The sequence below is a fragment of the Talpa occidentalis genome, unplaced genomic scaffold, assembly GCF_014898055.3.
Source record: "Talpa occidentalis isolate TD23 unplaced genomic scaffold, MPIMG_talOcc4v2.1, whole genome shotgun sequence".
Lineage (NCBI taxonomy): Eukaryota > Metazoa > Chordata > Mammalia > Eulipotyphla > Talpidae > Talpa > Talpa occidentalis.
The window spans coordinates 83692935-83717623 of record NW_026555331.1 but is presented as its reverse complement, the minus strand read 5'-3'; the positions used below and the strand labels follow the sequence as shown (position 1 = coordinate 83717623).

Here is a 24689-nt window from a genome sequence, read left to right as displayed (position 1 = left end):
TTTTAAAGGTTATTTTCACAACTTTTATTGATCATCATGTAGTTGCCATATATATCCTTTTTTAAAGTAATACTTGACATGTACTTTCATTTGAATATGTGAAACACATGCATGAGTTTGTCAAACATTTTAGAGCCCATTGTCCAGTATAGCCAAAGTACCAATAGCCCTTTTATATCAGTATTTTTCTTAAAAGATAACCTTAATCTTCCTGTGTTCTAAGCCATTTAAATTGATAGGTTTGAGGGCCTCCCTGGTGATGCTGCAGGTTGAGCGCCTGTGAAGCTGTCCGCAGCCTCTGCATCATGGGTTCGTTTCTCAGCTGGCCAGGGAGAGTCCCACATGGTACGGCAGATCTCTCCTGTCTGTCCTGCTGCTCCCCTCAGCAGTGTGTTTGGTCCTTCTGCCTGTTCTGTTCCCCGCTCTGTCTCTGGTGAATTTTCTCACCCTCCTATGCCTCTGACTATACCCCAGTTCTTGTATAGATAAATCTTAAAAAAAAAATAAATTTCCAACCTTTAAATAAATAAATAAATAAATTGATAGGTTTGAATAATCTCACCCTTCATTGAGGTATAGCTAGGTGATAGGAAGGATAGTATTCATTCTTATTTCTAATTTCATCTAGATAACATTAGGTTTTGCATAGAATGGTGTGGATAGCTTAGTAGATTTTCCCACTGTAAAAAAATTTTTTTAAGATTTATTTATGCATACAAGAACTGGGTGTAGGCCAGAAGTGTGGGGGGTGAGCGGGTTCACCAGAGACAGAGTGGGGAACAGAACAGGCAGAACTACTGAAATACATTGCTGAGGGGAGCAGCAGGCGAGACAGGAGGTCTTCTACACCATATGGGTCAGCTCCCTTGCCGGGGATTGAACTCATGTTGCAGCAGCTAGCAGTAGTTGATAACGCTGTGTCCTTAATCCCTGCACCACCAGGGAGGCCCACCCACTGTAAAATTTTTGTTTTAAATTGTTTTGGGGGTAGGGGATCTACTCAGGTTGAGTAACTCTGATCTTTTGTAAATAAAGCATCATTCCACAGACCTTATGTATTTTTAGACTGTCTTCCCCATTATTAAATACTATACTCCTATGGTAACATATGACAAGCTCAGAATTATTAGCTTCAGAATCCTCCTTAAGTACCCCTGAAAGCTGGGCCACTGTGATCGGGAGTCATGTTTATATAAAACAGGAAATCCTTTCTTTGAATTAAACAGGAAGTAAGCCATCTCACCACCTTAGAGTGTCCGTGGGTGCTGTTGAAGCATGCCAGAAAATAAATTATCCCAAAACAAAGCATATTTTTCTTTAATATTGGAAGAAAGAAATAAACTTGAAAGGAGAAGTAAGTACTCAAATGAGTAAATTTACGTGTGTATCAAAGGTCCCCAAGACATTTCTCAGATTGGGTAATTCAATAGGACTCACAGATGGTTTGTCGTTATGGGTAAATTTTATTACAGTGAGAGGATACCACCCACAGTTGGCAGAGGAAAAAAGTACATGAGGTGAACACTAAGAGAAACCAGGCACAGGCTTCCAAGGCTTCCTTTCCATGAATATACACAGGAGGCACTTGATTTCCTTAGCTCCAAATTGTGATAACACACAAGATAATACATATCAGTTGGAGGAGTTCATTAGAGACTCAGTACCCAGGGATTTTATTGTGGATTGGTCAGCCTCTGCCTATCAGGTGTCAAAATTCTGAACTCCCAGGAGGAAGGTTGTTATGCATTAACTGTGGAGTTTGTACAGCTGTTAGCCACAGTGAGCCCATATCTCAGGGAATAAATGGTAAGGGCCCTCCTGAAAAAGGTCCTAGACACCAGCCAGGACTAACCCTGTAAGCATGCCTTTCTAGGAATAAACAGGTGTGCTCTTTCATGTATAACACTTGAGATACATAATAAAATAAAATTGAGTACAGGTTTTACTAAAATATAGTAATTTAGTCAAATAGACCTTAGCTCACCCTAACAGTGAAACTATGAACTCTGTGACATTAGGCAGATTTCTTGCCTTCTCTAGACTTTACGTTGATAAAAAAGAAGAAATCCCAGGGCCTCCCCTGGTGGCGCAGTGGTTGAGCACTGGGCTGCAGAGGCCAGTTCGATCCCCGGCCCCTGGCGAGGGTCCCACATGGCACGCAGATCACTCCTGCTGTGCCCGCTGCTCCCTTCAGCAGTATGTTTCGTCAGTCTGCCTGTTCTGGCCCCTCCTCTGGCTCTGGTGAATTCTCTCACCCTCCCGCGCTCCTGACTGTACCCAGTGCTTGTATAAATAAATAAATAAATCCTAGGAAAAAAGAAGAAGAAGAAATCCCAGCCAACATTGAAAGAAATTATGTTATTCGAGGACCTGGTTTTATTATGTGTTGTTTCTCTTTAAAGTTGCAGGTTCTAAAACCCATAAACATTAAGTGAGGACTTAACGGTACTACATTTTTTCGTAGGGTAGTTGTGAACATAAAAGGAAAATGTAATTAAAACATTGTTGTAAAGTGCTCGATCGCTTAGGTATGTTAGCTCTTACAATCCTTGTTTATAAGAGGAAATTTTAATGTTACCTGATAGGCTTTATTATGGTAATTGATTTATAACAATGTGAACAAAGAAATTTGAAATGTATCAATATTGGAATGGGGAAGTTTATTAGGATATTAAGAAAAATGGTGACATTCTTGCTTCTGAGCATCCATCTGTAATTTGAATTGCTTGAAAACTTATTTATACATTCTGTTTTTTAAGGGAGGAAGTGAAAGAGCAACTAGAAAAGAAAAAGAAAGGATCCAAAGCATTGGCTGAATTTGAAGAAAAAATGAATGAGGTTTGTAAACAATACCAATTAAAAATATATATATATTTTTTCTTATAATGAGAAAAATGAAATCATTTTTAAATAAACCAAGAGTTTGGGCATAGTTTTTATTTTAAGGGGACTCTGAATTTTAGAAGTGGTTTTGTTATGTTGAATACAGGATTATATGTAAATGTATGATGTAGGGGAGATTAATCATCTTTTAGTAATTTAAAACTTAACGTTAAATGTCAGGTATTTCCCCTTCTCTCCCCCAACCCTGATATCCTCCTCATACCCTGGGACTTCTGTGGTGTTATTTGCTGTTTTCATTACAGACATATATGCAGTATTTCAGCTGTCGTATAGAGCAATTCCATCTTTTTTGTCTGGAAAGAGAATCTAACCATCTTTTTTAAAATGAAAAATGTTTCTCAACCTCAGTAATAAAATCTACTGCTCTCACAGTACAATGAAGAACTCCCACCTCTTAGTGTCCTCTTTGAAAGGAGCTAGTAGAAGCTCCTTTAGTGATAGATTAAAGAATTCTGGCACCTGGAGTATCTTTTGACTGTAATTAGAGGGTGAGAAGGATGGGAGGTAAAAGAGGATGTGGAATAGTGGCACGCTCTTTATTAGGTGTATAGAAGGAGATAGCCTCTAATGATGTTTATAACTTTCTTTGCAGAACTGGAAGAAAGAACTAGAAAAACACAGGGAGAAATTATTAAGTGGAAGTGAGAGCTCATCCAAAAAAAGACAGGTAATACAGCTTTTAGTTTAGTGCTGTTCTTAATTTCTTGGGTTTTTATAATAATGCTGTGTACTGTTACTAGATACAATTGAAAATTAATCAAGTTATTTAGATTTGTACTTTCATTTGTTTGCTTTCAGAGAAAGAAAAGAGAAAAGAAGAAATCTGGTAGGGTGAGCAAAAGTTTTCCATTTTTCTACATGTTACAATTAGGAGAATTTAAGAATAAAGAATCATTTTCTACAGAAAATGTAAGAGTAATTTATTTAACCTCTGTGTTGACTCTAGATGAGTCAAGGTCTCTATACCCGTGGGTAGTTTGGGGGCCAGGGAGTGTTTGATTACTGGTAAGTTAGAAAGGTACCAACGTGTTAACCTAGTATCTCTACTAATAATTATTAAGGAGGGAAAGTTGGCTAATCTGTCCTTGCTTTGTTGAGCCTTTTTTTTTGGGGGGGGTGGAGGTAAAGAGATATCACATTTGGCATTTTAATGTATAAGTTTTATGAATATGGCATTTATTTCTCAGGCATTAGATTGGTTTCTTTAAGTATTGAGAGACTTAGTAAAAGAAAAAAATTCCTGAATCTCACAAGCTTTAATTTTTTTGTGCTTGGTCAAGTATTCATCTTCTTCATCAAGCTCTGATTCTTCCAGCAGTTCTTCAGATTCTGAAGATGAGGTAAGGTTTGCCTGTAAGGATTAAGAACTAATGAAACCCATTGTGAACTATATTAGCAATGTTTATTTTAGGCTTTATTAATTATACATAACAGAGCACTGATAAGAATAAATAACTAGGCGTTTAAATATTGGTATATATCTTAGATTCCTAAATTTATCTTGTTAATTTAAAAATACCAGTATAAGAAATGAATTTAAAAAATCTAAAATGCTATTTAACTAGATGCTAGGGATTACATGTCACTCAAATCGCTTTTTTTTTTTTTTTTTAATACAGGGAAGTAATACAAGTCTCATTACTAAGTAAAACATTTAGAAACTGATTTTTTGTTATGTTTTGTTCATTAATAAAGGTTTTTTTAATAAAATGTCAGTTATATCTTTTGAAGCAGAAGTCAAATGTTTCAAAATTGTTCTATGTAGGATAAGAAACAAGGAAAAAGAAAAAAGAAAAAGAAGAACCGTTCACATAAATCTTCTGAAAGCTCCATGTCAGAAACTGAATCAGACAGTAAGGTAAAGTTAATACACTAACATTTGGATAGTGAAGAAATTTAATTAGGATTTTCTTTTTGCTTATCTTAAATTGGTCTCAATTTAGAAGTACAGGGGTGTTTTTTTCGTATTTTGATGTTCTCTGCTACTTCAATAATATATGTAATGTCTTACATATGATATTTTCTGAATACTTTCACATCTGTGTTTCCTTATCTCAGCATTTCCTTGACAACTTTATGATAAATGTGACAGACTTCAGGGGGAAATTTTTTACTTAAATTCATACAACTGGAACTAGAACTGGAAGTTGAATCTGTATCCTCTAATAACTGGACCAGTGGCTTTTTTTTTTAGTATACAATATACCTAAATCTTTTCTGTACTGTCTAGAACTGTTAGACATAATTGGCTCTCAAATATTGGTCATAAGGGCTTCCCCAGTGGCGCAGCGGTTGAGCGCTGGGTTGCGAAGCTTCCCACGGCCTCTGCGGCTCCGGTTCGATCCCCGGCTGCTCCCCGGCCACCGGAGGAGGGTCCCACATGGCGCGCAGACCTCTCCTGCCGCCCGCTGCTCCCCTCAGCAGTGTACTTCGGTCCTTCTGCCTGCTCTGCTCCCTGCTCTGTCTCTGGTGAATTCTCTCACCCTCCCGCGCTTCTGACTGTACCCAGTGCATGTATAAACAAACAAACAAACAAATAAATAAATAAATAAAACATGCCTCTATTTAAAAAAAAAAAAAATTGGTCATAAGAAATACTAAGGGTTGTAAAAAAAAATGTAGATTCCTGGGCCGCATTTCTAGACTTTGATTTAGTAAGTCTAACTAGGCTCAGAAATCTACATTTGTAACAGATGTCCTCTGTAATTCTGATACAGGAGTGTCTATGGACTGCAGTTTGACAAACACTGTCCTAGGTTCCCAGGAGAATAAAGCAGCTGTCTGGTTATGTGACAGATATCCACTAGCCCCTGGTGAGAGCTTCTGACAAAATGGCTGGCATTTAGAAAGTGCTCAGTAAATGTTGGTTTTTTCTTTTGTCTTTTAAAGCCGAAGAGCCAGTCTAATTATATTAATAGCTGACATTCATTGAATGCCTGTGTGTTAGGCACTCTTCTTAAGCATTTGACATGATAACTGGATCATCTGAACATTTGAAATAACTGTCCTACTTTATTGATATGAAAGGTTTAAGGAGATTGTTAGCTAGAACTAAGGGATACAACAGCAGAAATTCTTGCCTCACCTCTTTATAATGAGAGTGGGGAAACAGATTGGAAGATGGCTTAGTACAGTGTAATTACAACTCTAGCATGTGATCTCTCCTCCAGGCAAAAAAAAAGACAATGGCATAGGTTTTTTTCCCAATTGAATAAATGTGACATAAAAAATTGTGTATATTTAAAGTATGCAGCATGTTACTTTAATGTTTATGTATTATGATTGTCATGGTATTTATCATATTATGTATTAAACAATATCTGTCACTTTAGTCGTACTGCAGATGAATGGAAAGGCCTCCTTTCCTTATCAGCACATTTATATACACTTCTATGTTTTAAGAATAAAATTTTGGTATTGAATTAAACTTAGAGAACAAATCATCTTTTTGGTATTTTTGTCCGTATAGTGTTAAAACTTTTATATTTAAAAGTGAATTACATATTTTTGTTGTTTAGGATAGTTTAAGAAGGAAAAAGAAGTCAAAGGATGCAACCGAGAAAGAAAAGGTAATTACAGTTTTATATTACCTTAAGATAGTCTGTCATATAATGCTACATTTATTTCAAGAAATTAACAGTTTACTTTTTTTGTTGTTGCTTTTATGGTATTTCATGTAGATTTTAGGAAATCTGTTACAGGATTCTTTTTTTGAAGGTCAATGGTCAGAAGAATATTCCTCCGGAGAAGTTTGAGTTTCTATAAATTAATGCATTAAATTAAATCTCAGATTAAAAACTCAAAATAGTAGAGGGTAAGCATTTCCTTTGTTTCAAATCATTTTAATTAAGGGCCCTTTTAATTAAGGGACTTCTTTTTCAAATTGAATATACCTCGGGTAAATTTGAAAAATATTTTTACTGTGGATGTTTTATCTCAATTTATAATTAATGCAAAATTTAGCCCATCTACATTTCATATTTACACTGAAAAAAAGCCTTTTCTAATAACTAAAAATGAAGAAAAGCCTAAAAAAAAGTTGCTAATGAAAGAAAGCTACAGGTGACTGTCGCTGTATTTTTTCAGGTTTTTTAATGGCATTTTTAAAAATTGAGGTGAAACTGACATACTGTTAATCACCTTAAAATTACAATTGGATATTATTTAGTGTATGTACAGTGTTATATAAGGAGCTTCTCTCTGGTTTCAGTACTTTTTCATCACCCCATTAAAAACAACCAGAATCCATTAAGTAATCAATTTCTGTTTTCCCTACCTTCCAACCCCCACCCCCTGGTAATCTCTGTGTCTATGGATTTCCTTATTCTGAGTATATCCTATAAAAACAATCCTACGATATGTCACCTTTCGTGTCAAGCTTTCAGTTAGTATAATATTTTCTGAGATTCATTCAAACTGTAGCATGAATCAATGCTTTGTTTTTATGGATGAATAATACTTCATTGCATGTGTATACCAGTTTGTTTATCCATTCTTCCATTGGTCATTTGAGCTGTATCTCCCTTTTTTAGTTATTACAAATAATGATGCATGTACAAGTTTCTGTGTGTACATGTTTTCATTTCTCAGATTTATAGCCAGTAGTGGTTTTATATCAATTTGAAAATAAAAATAATCCATTAAGACACTAAGAAACCGTAGTTGACCAAAGAGTATTAATTCCAAAAAATTCAAAGATAGGGCCTTCCCGGTGGCGCAGCAGTTGAGCTCTGGGTTGTGAAGCTGCCCGCAGCCTCTGCAGCGCCGGTTCAATCCCCAGTTGCTCCCCGGCCACTGGAGGAGGGTTCCACATGGCGTGCAGACCTCTCCTGCCGCCCGCTGCTCCCCTCAGCAGTGTACTTCAATCTGCCTGCTCTGCTCCCTGCTCTGGCTCTGGTGAATTCTCTCACCCTCCTGTACTTCTGACTGTACTCAGTGCTTGTATAAATAAATAAAAATAAATCTTTAAAATAAATAAATAAATAAAAATTCAAAGATATAAGAAATTTATTAATATAATTTTCCATGTTAACTGGGATCATAGAATTAATAGTTGTGAAAGGGGGGTGATGTAATTCAGCATTAATTCCTGATTTCCAGTGTCATTGTAGAATAAGTAATTACTTTCATATTTTAAAAAGAATGTGTGAAACTTAAAACTGGTAATGTATAAACATGAAATAGTAAAAGAACTGCACTGTGATTTTAAAGAACTTCAAAATCAGGTACAAAGTAATGAAAACATATGTAATGTAAACAAATAATACAAAAAACAAATACCTATATATTACCGGTTACTAGAATTAAGGAATGTATTACGTTTTTGTCATTCTTGCTTCAGGTTTTATTTAAAACACAAAAAACTGGATATACTTTCCTTAGAGGCAGTTGTTTGTGAAATTAGTATGCATCCTTCCATCCACATTTATACTCTTATACATGAGTATACATTTATAAATAGCATAATGTATTCTGTATATACTCTCAAGTTTGTTTCTTTTGCTTTTAGAATTCCATTTTATTAATTTGCCACAATTTATTTCTCCATTCTCCTGTTTGTGGACATCTAGATTGTTTTCATTTTTCAGTAATGCAAACAAAACTGCAGTAGCTGTTTCTTATTTTTTCTGTTTTCTACAAGTTACTATTAATTTTCCGAAGTATACCTAGGACTATAATATCTAGGTGTTAGGATATCATACATTTAACCTGTCTACATTTTGCTTACCAAAGTGCTTATTATTGATTTGCATTCATGCTAGTTGTATTTGACAGTACCCTTGTTCGACAAACATACTTGTCAACACTGAGACTTCCTTTGCCAATTTAATGTTTAGATAGTTGAGCCTCTTCATCTGCTTTTTAGCCATTCAGATTTCATTATCTGTGAATTGCCTGTTCATATTATTTGCCAGTTTTTCTGTTTTTGATCTTGTTAATTCATAAGTTAAATATTTTGGATACAACTCTTCATGAACATGACTAACATCTTTTGGTCTATGACATCTCTTAATCTTCTTAGGGTATCTGTTATAATCACATAAAAGTTGTCATTTTAAGTCGTATATACCAATCTTTGTTGCTAACCCAATTTAAAAATTATTATGAAAGTTAATGCAGTATCCAATTAGAAAATATAATGGAAGAAAATAACCCATTTATAATCATAACAAAGAATGTATAGAAAACTCTTTAAAAAGTGAACTGGACTTATTTGAAAATGATACAAATCAATTCAGAGATACAGAGGATTTAATAAATGTTCCTAGTTATGACTTGTCCTGCTATATGTTAAGACATTTTTTTTTTTTTTTCAGTGTTCTGATTAGAATAATGCGGTATAGCACAGCACTAGGGGAAAAAAAACAATGGAACAGTGCAAAGTTCAAGTAACATTTTGTAAATACTTGTAAAATTTAATATATGATGAAAGTGGGTTTGGGGAACAAAATATTTAGCCATTTGGAAAATATAAAACAGTATTCCTTAAGGCCAGGTCCAGATAGTTAAAGTTGCAAATGTATGAAAGGTCAACTTAAGAAAGGCAATGGTGAATATAATATTGGGGTTGGAAGGGCATAGGCCTTTAAAACTCAGAAATTTTTGACCACAGGATAATAAGTGACTAAAAGAAAAACCATGAACAATGTTTTAATATAATGAATAGACTAAGAAAATCTAGGAACACAGAAGACAGAAACCTAGTGATTTTTAATAATTAAGGAAAAGATTACTTCACATATACAGAAAAATTGGTAAAATGTATGTTTAGGCAATTATAGAAGAAAATATGAACTGTATTTTGATAATCTGAGATTGGTAAAATGGGAAAAGAGCCTGATAAAGAGGCTTCTGGTAAAGTGTGATTCATAAATGAGTAAAATAAAGAAACAGTTTTGGGGGGCGGTGGGAAAGTGAAAAAATCACAGGGGTGAAGGCTATTTTGGCCTTTGATTTAGTCATTATTAATTAGATAAAGATTCTGCACTTACATATCCTTCACTCTATTTCAACTTTGTTTTTAATAGCAAAGAACCCATATGCCTGCCCTCCAGAAGGAGATGGGTTAAGTAAATTGTGGCATATACTTTCAATGAATGTCAAAGGCGACCATAAATGACGATGTAGTTGGCATGGAAAGATACTATTGGGTGAGAAGAGCGGGTTCCAAACAGCAAGTATTTATGTAAAATTGTAAATATACACACAGAGAGATGTTTCCAGAATCTTAACAATGTTTAATCCCTTATGGTGGGATTTGGGTGAATTTTCTTACAATAAACATTTATCATATTTACCACAGTAATGAAGCTATTTGAAGAAACAAAATTAATCGCCTGTAATGTAACACACAGATCATCTCTGCTAGTTATTTTCTACATTTTTTTAATAGCTTCAAAATCTTTTTTCTGTCTAAGATTAGGTGGTGAGCACTTTTTTTTCATTATGTGATTTTGTTGTTTTTGTTGTCATGAACTACTTCAGACATACCGAAGAAAAGATAGAATATTAAAAAATGACAACTTTGATAAGTCTTAACATTTTGCCACACTTGGTTCAGATGTTTTTGAAATTTTTTCTTAAAACATTTCTGAAGTATTCTTTCAATTTTAACTCCCTTCTTCCCTGGTTGTACATTTTCCTGTTAAAAATACTTGTAAATGAAAAAAATTTAAATAATTTAGCACTTCTAATGCACTAAAAGAACTAGTATATAGAGATCCTTTTAGAGCATCACAAATAAACTACCCATGGGGCCTCCCTGGTGGCGCAAGGTGTTAAGAAGCAACCTGTGAGGCCTCCCTGGTGGTGCAAGGGGTTAAGCACAGCACTGTGAAGTAATCCACAGCCTCTGCAGCACGACTTCAATCGCTGGCCAGCCAGGGAGCAACCCACATGGCATAGCAGACCTCTCCTGCCTCACCCACTGCTCCCCTCAGCAGTGTATTTCATTCAGTCTGCCTGTTCTGTTCCCCACTCTGTCTCTGGCGAATCCTCTCATCCCCCCCCCCCCCCGCACCTCTGGCCTGTACCCCAGTGCGTAAATAAATCTTTAAAAAAAAAAAAAGAAAAGAAAAAAAAGACGCAACCTATGAAGCTATCCGTAACCACTGCAGCACGAGTTCGATCCCCAGCCTGCCAGGGAGTAACCCACATGGCACAGCAGACCTCCTGACTCACCCACGGCTCCCCTCAGCAGTGTATTTCAGTCGGTCTGCTTGTTCTGTTTCCCACTCTGTCTCTGGTGAATCCTCTCACACACACCCCCCACACCTCTGGCCTGTGCCCCAGCTCTTGTATACATAAATGAATAAATAAATCTTAAAAAAAAAAATAAACTACCCATTGATTTTCTTTTTTGCAGCACTAAACCTGTCTGTTCCAACCCTGGGTAAAAAGAATACAAGAGACCCAGATCTTGTATCATCTGTTCATTTCTTTTGATTCTTTAAAAGGAGGCTATTAGCATCTAAATAGATATGCAGGGCCTCCCTGGTGACTCAAGGGGTTAAGAACTCTCTGTGAAGCAATCCACAGCTCGAGTTCAATCCCCGGCCATCCAGGGAGCAACCCACATGGCGAGGCAGACCCCTCTTGTCTCGCCTGCTGTTCCCCTCAGCAGTGTATTTCAGTCTGCCTGTTTCCCACTCTGTCTCTGGTGAATCCTCTCATGCCCCACATCTCTGGCCTGTACCCCAGTTCTTGTATGCATAAATAAATAAATCTCTAAAAAATAAATAGATATGCAGTTCCTTTTCACATTGTTTAATAAAAGCACTACTTTATTGGAATTAAAGACTGAATCCTGGTAAATGCCAGCAATTTTAGACATTTCTAAAATGAAAATGGGTAATTCTTGTGGTAATTGAAAGAACTGTTAAATAGAACTTAGAAACATAAAATTTGTGTGCATAGTATTGTATCTTTTGAGTTGATATATGTGTATTCCCCTCCCCACAGGATGTTAAAGGACTCAGCAAAAAAAGAAAGATGTATCCCGAAGATAAACCTTTGTCATCTGAGTCCTTGTCAGAATCCGATTATATTGAGGAGGTGAGTATAATATTAAAATAGCTTTCTATACTTCAGAATGTTGAGTTGCTTGATTTTGAATATGATTTAGTAAAAAATACTTCATAGGTACTTGATTTATTCATTGTTCTAGTATTATGTATTATAAAAAATAAATGGAAGTTGTTCCATTTCACAGTAAGTTTTGCATTTTTCCAGAAGATAATCATGTTTCTACATAGCTTTCCAATCCGAGATATTATCACTTCACGGGCCTCCCCTGGTGACGCACAGTTAAGCGCTGGTGACGCACAGTTGCAGCCTCTGCAGTGCCAGTTCGATCCCCGGCCACCAGTGAGGGTCCCACAAAAAAATATATGTATATATTTTTTATATCCTACCATTTGACTACATCAGAGATGTTATATAATATATTATGTTGAAACCTAGTATTCTTTTGGCTTTTTTTTTTTTTTTTTGAAGTTACTATTTAGGGAATAGAAAGGTGATGAAACAAAAATGGTAGCATGATCTCAGTTTTCCCACTTGTAAAATGAGAGAATATAATTACGTAATCTATATAGTTCTTTTCAGCTTAAACATCACTATATTAGATTTTGTACACTGATGGAATTAAGAGCCTGTTCTTAGTTAATTTTAGGTCTGTAAGTTTTCTTTTAAGGTATTTCTCTAGGATTTAGTGTCCTCATTTGTAAAATTGGATCTTTTGCTTCTATTTTGTAGCAATATTTTGTAATGCTCCCATAAATTTTATAGCTAATATATCCTATGTTTATGTAGTTGTTTACTAATATCCTCAAGAGAAATAAAAAGAAATACAAGAAAATAATTTATAATTTTATAAAATTACGTTGTAATACATAGGTGCTTGTGTGTGATAACACCAGAAGACATAGACATCTTAAGACAAAACAAAGTTCAAGTGGTTGCAGATGTACTACATATGGCCTTTAAAAAGTGTACAGTAATATGATCATCAGTGTTTTCCAAAATGATGGACAGTTCTCAATAAAGCCATGAATGAAACAGACATCTTCACTTTGTATGGCATCTGCACTTCTGAGACATTCATTATATCTTAAAACCCTATGCAGAATACTTTGTTTTCATATTATAATGAATTTATATATTTTATAAATGGGTTCATTACATAAAGGTTTATTCAAAACTCTTGTCAGAGCTGTTGTAGACATAGCATGACAGCCTCCCCATCTTGGTCTGGCTGAATATGAATGCAGAACAGCTACCACCCCAGTGACTGTTATGACAAGAATAGCAAACAAAAAACAAACACATAATTTTTTAAGTACTCTCTAGAGTACTTGTGTTAAGACAAGTACCTGTAAAATATGTTACATTTAGACTTAAATAGATACTAACCTTAGCAACTGAATTTATTCTAAATACTCTTTACTGAATTTTAATAAGTTGGTTTATACTGAATACATTGTATGTATAGCTACCATTTATTCAGTACCGTAGAGTAAGAGTGACATTACTATATTCCAGGCACTTCTCATTGATGGTAGATATTGTCTTCAATTTGTAGATAATGAAACTGAAGGTAATATATAACAGAGATAATATTCAGAATTTTGTCTCTTATTTCAGGGCTCATGTTTTTTCTCCACTATACTTCACTACTTTTTTAGGAGCTGAAAGGGAGTATAATGGGAGCCCTCTATGAACTTAAAATCTTAATTTTCTTTCCTTAGAATGTTTTTCATTGAATCATCTTTTGAGATATAATGGGTTTGAGGTAAAATGAGACACTTGAAATTTTGTAGCAGTATTTTGCATTGATTGCCAACATGTTTTTTACATACAAATTTTGTATTTGCAGGGTAAGTTAGTGAATGAAAAAAATTACAAAATTACAGTTAGTGAGTGCAAATTACATTTTATCCTCTGTTCTCCCCGCCAAATTTAAACATTTTAGGTACGAGCAAAAAAGAAGAAAAACAGTGAAGAACGAGAAAAAGCAATAGCAAGTATCACTTTTTGTTTTACATGACAACAGTATAGATACTTTGTTTGATATAAAATTAGTCATGCTAAGCATGATCCATATACTGGGAAAAAGTATTATTTATTAGGAAAAGTGTGGTGGTCAGCAGCTTCACTTAAAAGGTTAGAAAAAGTTGACTTGTAGCCTCTGCAGCACCAGTTCGGTCCCCGGCCACCGGAGAGGGTCCCACATGGAGCACAGACCTCTCCTGCCGCCCGCTGCTCCCCTCAGCAGTGTACTTCAATCTGCCTGCTCTGCTCCCCGCTCTGGCTCTGGTGAATTCTCTCACCCTCCCGTACTTCTGACTGTACCCAGTGTTTGTATGAATAAATAAGTAAATCTTTTAAAAAAAAAAAGGAAAGAAAAGAAAAAGTTAAGTTGACTCAGGAAAAGTCAATGCCCAAACATCTCTTGTTTCCATTTCAGCATTTTGCAATTAGAAGTTAAACTTCTGTTTGACTTTTATTTTAAGCTATACGATGAAATATGAGATAAAAGTATAGTGATTCCCTCCATCTCTGTCTATGGTTAATTCCACATCAACCAATCCTGGTAATAACAGGAAATATTCCTAAGCACAATCTGCAATGATTAATAAACAGGGCTATGGCAACATAAGTGACTCACTAATAAGAATGATTCTTTTAATATTTTCTGAAGCCAGCTCTTCTATTTTATAAACGGAGAAAGACAGAAGAGAAAAATGAAAATAAAAATGAGGGCCTCCCTGGTGGCACAAGGGGTTAAGACACAACCTATGAAGGTGTCCGCAGCCACTGCATCACGAGTTCGATCCCCAGCCAGGGAGATATCCACATGGTGCAGCAGACCTCTCCTGGCTCACCCGCTGCTCCCCTCAGCAGTGTATTTCAGTCAATCCGCCTGTTCCATACCCCACTCTGTCTCTGGTGAATCCTCTCGCCCCCATACTTCTGGCCTGTACCCCAGTTCTTGTATACATAAATAAATTAATCTTTAAAATAGAAAATAAAAATTATTTCCAAATCAGAAACAGGCCAAGATAGTGGTAACAGTTTATCAAAGAGTAATGTGGACATGTCAGCAAAGAAACGTAGGAATTCAGTATAAGTGTGGGCATTTTTTTTCTTTTTGAAGATTTATTTATGCATACAAGAACTGGTGTGTAGGCCAGAGGGGGAGGGAGGGTACAAGGATTCACCAGAGACAAAGTGGGGGGCAGAACAGGCAGATCTACTGAAATACACTGCTGAGGGGAGCAGCAGGACGAGACAGGAGAAGTCTGCTGTGCCATGTGGGTCAGCTCCATGGCAAGGGATTGAACTCATGCTGCAATGGCTGTTGATAGCACTAAGACTTTAACCCCTGTGCCACTAGGGAAGCCCCAGTGTGGGCTTTTCTTAGGAAGAGGTAAAAGAAAAATGAGAACAACAGCATTTGTAGGTTTGAGAGTAGCTAACCCTTCCCAGAATTTCCCTAGCTCTAAAATGAAGGACCTTTATTGTTAAAAAATTCATCTAGGAATATATGATCACAGAACTAATATTTTCTATGTTTCAAGGATTAGGTGACATATAAGAGACTCCTAAACTAGAAAATAATTTGGGTGCAGACTGCTTTGATCTTTGAATCAATTAAGACAATTTTGTATAATTCAGCATTCAACTAATATGTATGTAATCAAGCATCTATGCTGGCACTATTCTAAGTTTCGGGGATAGAATGGAGGACAAAATAGATAAGAGGGTGATGTGTGAGAGAGTAACTTCAGGGAAGAAGTAAAGAAAGCCTCTCTCTGAGGACAGAAAATTAAGTTGAAATCTGACTTAAAATTTGAGTCAGCACTGTGAAAATCAAAGACAAGGAGAATGCCCCAGGCAGAGAGAGGCACTAGGATCTATGGTAGGGATGAGGTTTATAATATTTGAGGAACCGAGAGAAGGTAAACTTGGCTAATACCTATTAGATAAAGAAGAATAGCATACAATGAGGCTGGGAAGTAAGCAAACCTTTTATCAGCTAAGTATATGGGTTTTAATTAAAATATTACAGAAGGTCATTTTGAGAGCTTTAAGCAAAAGGATGAAATTAATCATTACATTTTTAAAATGTGCTTTGGCAGAGTGGATGGATGGAGAGAGGCAAGGAATGATTGTATTAGAGTGTTAGTGATGCAGATAGGTTGGTATGATGGATTTGAAATGTGCTTTGGACTTAGGATAGGATTTGCTTGTGGTACTTTGAATGTGAAGAGTAGAGTTAAAATAAAAAGCAGAATCAAAGATAACTTTGACTTAAGTAAAATGTTTTGGTGCCATTATGACTTAAAGGGAGGCTGGAGAGAGAAAAGTAAACATTATTTATGGAAATTTACATATACCTATTAGATATACAACTAGAACTATAAATGAGGCACTTGCAGTCTTGAGTCCAGAGCATAAAACTAAATACTAAGATTTAGTAAGTGCAGGTAACTGAGAGAGCATGTGGAAAATAAGCAAGGAAGCCCTGAAAGGTCATATAGAGGAAAAAGAGCTAGCAAAGGAAATGAAGAGGTCTTTTGTGTTAGAAGAAAAGCAGCCTAAGTAAAGCATCATGGAAGCCAAAAAGAAAAGTTTTGAAAGAGTATATATCAATTTGAAAAGATGTATACATCTCCCAAGTTTATTGTAGCATTATTTATAATAGCCATGAACTGGTAATGACCTAAGTGCCCATTGACTAATGAATTGATGAAGATGTGATAAATATCCACAATGGAATACTATTCAGGCGTTAAAAGAGAGAGATATGAAATCCTGCCGTTTGTAACAACATAGATAGACCTAGAGGGTTTTATGCTTCATGAATTGAACCAGACAGAAAGGTCATCACTGTATGATTTCATCATTGTGTGTTATATAGAAAAAACAAACATGTGAACTAAATAAAACAAAAATAAACTTTTAGGCTATAAGACCAATAAGTGTTTATCAGAAGGGGTGTGGATGTATCAGACATAGAGGACAAGGATATTGTAAGAATAGAATTGGACTTTTTTAAGATTTATTTACTTATGTACACAAGAACTGGGATACAGGCCAGAGGGGCGGGGGGGTGAGAGGATTCACCAGAGACAGAGTGGGAAACAAAACAGGCAGATCAACTGAAGTACACTGCTGAGGGGAGCAGCAGGCGAGTCAGGAGAGGTCTGCTGCACCATGTGGGTAGCCCCCTGGCCGGAGATTGAACTCGTTGTTTCTTAACTCTTTGCGCCACCACAGAGGTCCAGAATTGGACTTTTAGTGGTGAACTTAATGTAGTATAACCACATTTTGATTTTTGGATGATGCACATAAATACTTATAATTAAATATTACTTAAATAAGAAATAAAACCATAGGTCACACAAAACAAAAAAGAGGTACTTGCAAAGGAGCCAATATGACAGTGCAGTACACCACAGGGAGCCAGCCTTTGGACCAGGAGCAGAAAGGCCCCCTGATAATCAAGTATTTGGCGCATATTCCTATGATGTCTCCTGGAGTGGGGAGTTCTGTTTCTTTTATCAGTCTGCTTTCCCTCTTCTTGAAATGGGGGTATCTCTTCTCTCCACTTTACCCTCATAATTTGGAATGAAAAAGGGCACTCTCCTTTTATTCCACCTTTCAAGATGCAATACTGTGAACCCCCTAGGATGTGACGTAGTCATTCTGCCAACTACTTCAGGACAAAGGAATCAACCTACATACCTCACCTGTTTCTTTAATGGAAGAGAAATTGTATTGCAAACTGCAGGCTGATAATAAATTTGAAATAGGTGCTTAGATGGTGGTATTTGTCAATTCTTTGCCTTTTGTCCCAAACAAGACTAAGTAGCAAGTATGGATGACATCAGTGTTTTTATAAACTGTCTTCCAGTTTCAGCCACAGTCAGGATAAGCACATTTGAATGTTTGTTTGTTTGTTTGTTTATGCATAGAAGAACTTGGGTGTAGGGCAGAGGTGCAGAGGGTGAGAGGATTTGCCAGAGACAGAGTGGGGAGCAGAACAGGTGGATCTATGGAAATACACTGCTAAGGTGAGCAGTGGGCGAGACAGGAGAGGTCTGGGGATTGAACTCAGGCCAAAGCGGTCATAGTTTGATAGCACTGAAAACTTAATCCCTACACCACCAGGGAGGCCCCCGATAAGCATATTTAAGACCACAAAAGTAAGTTCCATGTATGTATTATAATTTAAAATGGAAAAGGTGCATAAAATATTATATATATAAATCCTGGTTCATTTGTGACAGATTTATTGGGTAAGAACTAAGTTTCAATTCTGCAGTAAAACCTTTGCTGTGATGAAGCATAAAAGTGATATTATAAGGTTAATTTCACATATGAATAAACCAGCATAGTTGCTATATAGATACACATCTTCACATGTGTAAATCCACATTTTCGGGTGAGAAATGTGTGTTGTTTTGTTTTCTGGAGAAGGAAGTTGTTGACTTCCTTCTCATTTGGTAATTTTTAATGGTTTTCATTCTTTTAAGGAAGGACCACAGTGTGTAGATGCTAGCTTTGGGGAAGCATGCTTGGGCTTAGTGAAAGGTTGGTGAAAGAAAACAGAATTATTTTGAGACCAGTAATGGAACACATTCACCTCCCTAGGATGAGAGGCTACTATATTACACATTACTTCCTTTCCTTTTGTGAAGTCTTACACAGCACTTGAGACTTGGTTTTCCACACTCCTGCCACTCCAGGCAGAAAAGTGGCATAAGTGGGTTTTTTGTTAAAGGTGTGGTGGATCTTATAGTATGATCTCCCTTCAACTTAGAATATAGGGGAAGGAAATGAGAAAAATTTAAATATAACACCTTATCCTAACCAAAAAAAGTAAAAATCCCTAATGCAACTCTATTATACTTTATGGCATTTTATATTCCATAACTCCATTTTTTTGTAAAAGCCTAAGTATCTTTTTTCCATCGAGTGGCGATGGGCCCTTGGGTGTTTGATTTATTTTTCTAGGCAACAGGTAAAATGTTAGACTAAAAGCTACTCTGGTAGCTTTCCCCAGTTGGAACTGAACTTTTTAATCAGAGCACAGGCCTCAAAAGCAGTGTTCTCTAATTTAAGGTTGGCTTGGTGTCAATTTAGAAGAAAGAAAAAACCTTAAACAAGAAAAAGTAGTTCCAGTAAGGAATATGTAATTCCCTTTTTTCCCCTTAAGGCTTACACAGTATAATATAAAGTGTCCTTGCTTCCAAATCAACAGAATTGTCAGGTCTTTACATAGGAAGGATGCAACCTTTATTTATGAGTCTTTGTAAGCAGACAGGAATTTGAAACTTACTATGTAAAATTTAAAAGATCAACTCTGTGGTTTAAGGAATATTTGTCCGAGGACATATATAGTTTGATACTAAGAACTTAGGTCAGATTTACCAAAATTGGAGAGTAATGGACATGACCAACAGTGAAATTTTGAGCGCTCTTAAGGACTAGTCAAAGTTGCCAGCCAATTTAAAGTGACATAAAAAGTTTTTTTAGTAAAATATTTATAGAATATAGAGAAAATGTAATTTCCTTTCATTGAGGTCACTTACTGAGTGATAAAACTTAGAAGTAACTTTGAATAAATGTAACTTAAATTTTTCTCTTCCCAGCCACTTCCGGACATTTTCAGTATTTTGCAGTTTTTAAAGATAGAATGGAGACTATATACACTAGTCCCGTTGGTGTATTGAGAATATCATATCATGGAGAATTTGTATCCCCCAAGTGTCTATTTCCATCTTCCCCATGTCCTTTTGGCAGTTTTTTGGGTATGATCATTTGCCGGGGGTTGTGATACCTGTTCTGTCAGCACTGCTGAAACCAGCCCTGGCCCACTTGTTTGAATATTTATCAGACTCTACTTCTCTAGTTATGTTTTTTCATTTCATCTAGGAGAGACGCTGTTTAATTCACTTTCAGATGTACTCACCCAGTGCTTACTTAATATGTTTACTCCCCTTCACCCCCCAAAAAGAGTGGGCAACTGTCCTTTTATGAAAAAATAACCTATACCCAAAACTTAACTTTTAAGAGCCCTGATACAGGATTTTGGACTTGGAGCCACAAAAAGTAGGTCAAAGGCTGTATAGGAAAGAGGGAGAAGGGAGGATTGTAGGATGTTCTGGTAGATAAGGAAATTAATAGGAAACTTTTGCTTTTGCTATATTACATTTCTCTCTTGCTTTTTCATTTTTCTTATGAATATTAAGTCTTTTATTTGACACCACCTTTTCAGGTATCGTTTGGCAGGGGTTGGGATACCTGTACTATTTTCAAAAGTTCTACCTTCTCTTCTACATCAGAAATAGTCAAGAGTCAGTGTTAAGTCAAAATCAGCTCTTTTATCCAATCACAATTTGGTTCCTTTTAATCGTCAATGGCATTTTCTTATTAAAAGCCAAGCAATCTTGTTTTTCTAAACTAAATACACTTTTTTTAAAAAGATTTATTCATTTATGCATACAAGAACTGGCGTACAGGCCAGATGTTGGGGAGCGGGGGTGAAAGAAGTCACCAGAGAGAGTGGGGAGCAAAACAGACAGACTGACCAAAATACACTGCTGAGGGGACAGCAGGTGAGCCAGGAGAGGTCTGCTGCACCACATGGGTAGCTCCCTGGCCGGAGATCCAACTCGCCCTGCAGTGGCTAGCCTCATAGGCTGCGTCCCAACCCCTTGCGCCACCAGGGAGGCCCTAAATACACTTTTTCAACTATACACCAGTATTTTGCACTAACTAGTTCATTTTATAAATAATGCTACTAGTCTACATAGTACACAATACCTGTGTTCATATTTACTTTAAAATAGCAGATTTGGTATTTCTGTTCTCTGAAAACTGTCATTTTACGAAAAATTACATTTTGCTCTGATGTGAGGTTTTCTTGCAAGAATTGCTATTCACCTTTCAAATTTTATAACAGAGGGCCTCCCTGCTGGCGCGGGGGTTAAGATGCAACCTATGGAGGGGCCTCCCTGGTGGTGCGGGCGGTTGAGCGCTGTGCTGTGAAGCTGTCCACAGCCTCTGCAGTGCCGGTTCGATCCCTGCTGGCCTCAGAGCAACCCACATGGCGAGCAGACCTCTCCTGTCTCGACCTCTGCTCCCCTCAGCAGTGTGTTTTAGTCACTCTGCCTGTTCTGTCCCCCACTCTGTCTCTGGCGAATCCTCTCACCCTCCCCCACATCTGGCCTGTACCCCGGTTCTTGTATAAATAAATCTTCCAAAAAAAAAATGCAACCTATTGAAGCTATCTGCAGCCACTGCAGCATGAGTTCTATCCCCAGCCAGGGAGCTGCCCACATGGCGAAGCAGACCTCTCCTGTCTTGCCCGCTGCACCCCTCAGCAGTGTATTTCAGTCAGTCTGCCTGTTCTGTTCCCCACTCTGTCTCTGGTGGGTCCTCTCACCCCCCACACCTCTGGCCTATACCCCAGTTCTTATATGCATAAATAAATAAATCTTTTTTAAAAAATTATAAGAGAAATATAGCATTTGACAGCATGACTTGTTGAATTTATTTTCTAGAAGAAATTTTGTTAGATGCTACATTACTGTGCTAATGACAGTTTTTCCTTGCCTTTTTGGAAATCAACAAGTACTCTTAATCTACACAGGATATTAATTTTTGAGGCTGTGAGAAATTTTGTGTGTGTGGATTGTTTAAAATAACTAAGTTGTAGCTTAAAAGTACCAGTGTGAAGTTATTTTTAATTTGTATGTTTACATGTAGAAATATCTAATGTGAAACTGTCTTTACAGGATAAAACAAAAAAGAAAAAGAAGCATAAGAAACACAGTAAGAAGAAGAAAAAGAAGGCTGCTAGTTCAAGTCCTGACTCGCCGTAACACTACTATCAGGATTCTCTTATAATGAAAGTGCAATGTCTAAAGAAATTTTAACTGTGAAAATTATGACATATTTACTAAAACGCATGAATTTTGTTTTTAGAATTATTTCTGGACTGTTCAGTAGCCACTCAGATGCCGCTGTGTGAAAAGGCCATAATTGTTGCCTGCTGCTTAAACATCTATTTTTTTTCCTCTTCCAGTGAGATAACTCTGGGAGATAATACGCTGCATTTGTACCTAGTGGTTGAGATACTTGGGGATAAAGTTAATATTTTTGACTAGAAGTACCTAATGATAAAACAACAGAAATTGAGTCTGGAGACATCATTAAGATTTAATAAGAAGTGACCAGAAGACTCCAGTTAACAGTTTTGAAGTAGGGACTACATTGATGTTCAAAATCCTTACTCTGTAGATAAGTGTATTTTAATTTTTTTCCTTATATACTTTTATTTACCCAGGGAAAGGAATTGTAGGGTGGGTTGGGACGTTTGCTATCTCTTTAGCTAGCAGAATAGTGTGCCTTTTATCCTCACACATCTTATTTTTGTGGACATAGTAGCCATGCTTCATGGGGAGTTCAGAGCTGGTATATTCTTGCTTTTAAAGCTCAGTTCACTGACATCCTTGGATTCTGTTGTATGCTGCTTTGAGTGAACCAGAGAAACAGCCACTTTTTGGCAGCATGAGAAAGCCCCAAAAGCTCTGGGATTTAGCTCTCCTCTTCAATAATACTGAATGTTTTTTAGCTTTAGAATGTGTTGTATCATTTGAATTAATTTTAACTACACTTTGTTTTTAGAGAGGAATCATTTTCAAATAAACACTGGTACTTTTTTGAACTTGATAGCTAAAGATACTAAAATGCATGTTTTATACTGTTAAGTTTTAACAAGTCAGGAAAATCTTATGTAACCAGTGATAGTTTTTTTTTTTTCTTTTTTTTGAGTTTCTTTTTTGTATGAATTTGTTTAGGCTGTAATGTTTAGCTTTTGTTAACTCCTTGTTCTTGCTATTTTTAATTACTTCCTGTGTTATGGCATACTTGCCAAGACTTAGCATGTGAATAGCAGGTTTTTGACTTTTTTTTAAAGGCTTCATATTGAAGCTGAAACGAAACCATAAACAAATTGAGTGGCAGGCCTGGTATGCTGTTTTGTTACATAAAAGCTATTGCCAGAATCTTAGTAAATAGAACATTTTAAAAGTTTGTTGTCTTTGTATATTCATAACAAATTATGACAAGTTAAATTTAAGTGATAAATATGTTACTGCTTTTCCTGTGTCATATTTTACTAAGATTTTGTGCCTCATATCTCCTGCTGAATTGTTTATTAGTGATTTAAAAGAAATTGATAAATCATTTTCACTTTACATTTTTATATAATCAGGTAACATGGAATATAATTTGATCTACAATTTTGCCTGTTATAGAGGGTGTGCTAATTATAGTGATATATGCACAAAATGTTTTGGCATGACACGAAGCTGAATAAATAGCTATTTTACTTAAAAATAGCTGTGTTCTTATCAGCTTTCTTTTGGGTCACAAGTAAAGTTATAAAGATTAAGAAACACTGCTACGTCTTAACTAGTAGGAAGACAAGACATGTTTTCAGCTGTAAAAATAACATTTCTTGGTAAATTTCCTTAAATTTTATGCTTAAAGCTTCATATTGCTTCCTAATAAAAGCTATCTATATACACTTGGGTACATAGCAAGTTTTCAGGTATTTTGTATCCGAAAGGAAATTTGCCTGAATTATTCATAACAATGCTGAAGGTAAATTTTATCAGGTTATTTGTTGATCCTTTTTTTTTTTTAATAACTACCAGTGGGGGTTTTTTTGTTTTTTTTTTTGTTTGTTTGTTTGTTTTTTAAGATTTATTCATTTATTTATACAAGGAATGGGTACAGTCAGACACGCGGGAGGGTGACAGAATTCACCAGAGCCAGAGCGGGGAGCAGAACAGGCAGTGGGCAGCAGAAGAGGTCTGCGCACCATGTGGGACCCTCACCCAGCAGCTGGGGATCGAACCCGCGCTGCAGAGGCTGCGGGCAGCTTCGCAACCCAGCGCTCAACCGCTGCGCCACCAGCGAGGCCCTTGTTGATCAGTTTTGCTATGAACATAGAAGTGTATACTTTTGCAGAATGGTCCAATATATGATGGTTATGTCCCACTAGAAGCAACTGTTCATTTTATTACAGGGGGGAATAAGGTGATTTGGAAAAAAAAAAATTTTCTTCTATGTAGATTGTATTTACTGGCAAACACTTTTTTCATAGTTCCTCTGTGGTAACCTTAACAGTCTTCTAACATGGTATGGGAAAAAAAATTTGACAGGGTAATGGTGTCAAATCTGTGCATTCCAAAAATTACTACAATGTGAAAGTTACTTCTTCTACCAACTCTTCTAATTGAATAACTTTTCTTCAGTTTTATAAACATGAGACGTAATTTAATTTGGATAATGATGCCAGGGTAATTGCAAAAATATTGATGAGTCTCTGGATAGAAGAATCAATTCAAACCAGCGCTACCTTTTCCTTGTTTCAGGTTCATATTTGCCCTTTGTATATATTTAGGTGTTTAACATGCCGTAAGGATGTTCTGAATTTTATTTTATCCAGAGTATAGGTTCGTATTCCTTAAGTCAGAATGTGCTAAACATCTATTTTCTAGTTTTATTTCATTTCTTGGAGAGCACTAGAATAACCTAAGAGAAACTAAGAACAGATAATCTTCAGACTTAAGCGATAGGGTTCATACTTTTTAAAAACTGCCAGTTTTAACTCAAAATTTACAAACATTTATCTGGCATTTCCTTAAAAAAGGTTTGTGGGGCCTCCCCAGTGGCGCAGTGGTTGAGCGCTGGGTTGCGAA

At 36.3% G+C, this 24689-nt stretch overlaps 1 protein-coding gene across 6 annotated transcripts in view; it reads left to right on the top strand.

Annotated features, from left to right (window-relative positions):
* Positions 1-23222, top strand: part of FAM133B (family with sequence similarity 133 member B) — a 33193-nt gene extending 9971 nt beyond the window's left edge. For 3 of the 6 annotated variants that reach the window (XM_054692338.1, XM_054692340.1, XM_054692337.1), the window contains exons 3-11: positions 2760-2838; positions 3497-3571; positions 3703-3735; positions 4185-4244; positions 4670-4762; positions 6423-6473; positions 11866-11958; positions 13877-13924; positions 21714-23222. In XM_054692338.1, coding sequence (XP_054548313.1) covers positions 2760-2838; positions 3497-3571; positions 3703-3735; positions 4185-4244; positions 4670-4762; positions 6423-6473; positions 11866-11958; positions 13877-13924; positions 21714-21800 — 619 coding nt within the window. In that variant the 3' untranslated portion in view covers positions 21801-23222. Of the gene's footprint in view, positions 1-2759; positions 2839-3496; positions 3572-3702; positions 3736-4184; positions 4245-4669; positions 4763-6422; positions 6474-9932; positions 10056-11865; positions 11959-13876; positions 13925-21713 lie in introns of those variants that run through there. The other 3 variants (XM_054692341.1, XM_054692339.1, XR_008550693.1) reach the window with 2 other exon arrangements.
* The last annotated feature ends 1467 nt before the right edge of the window (positions 23223-24689 follow it).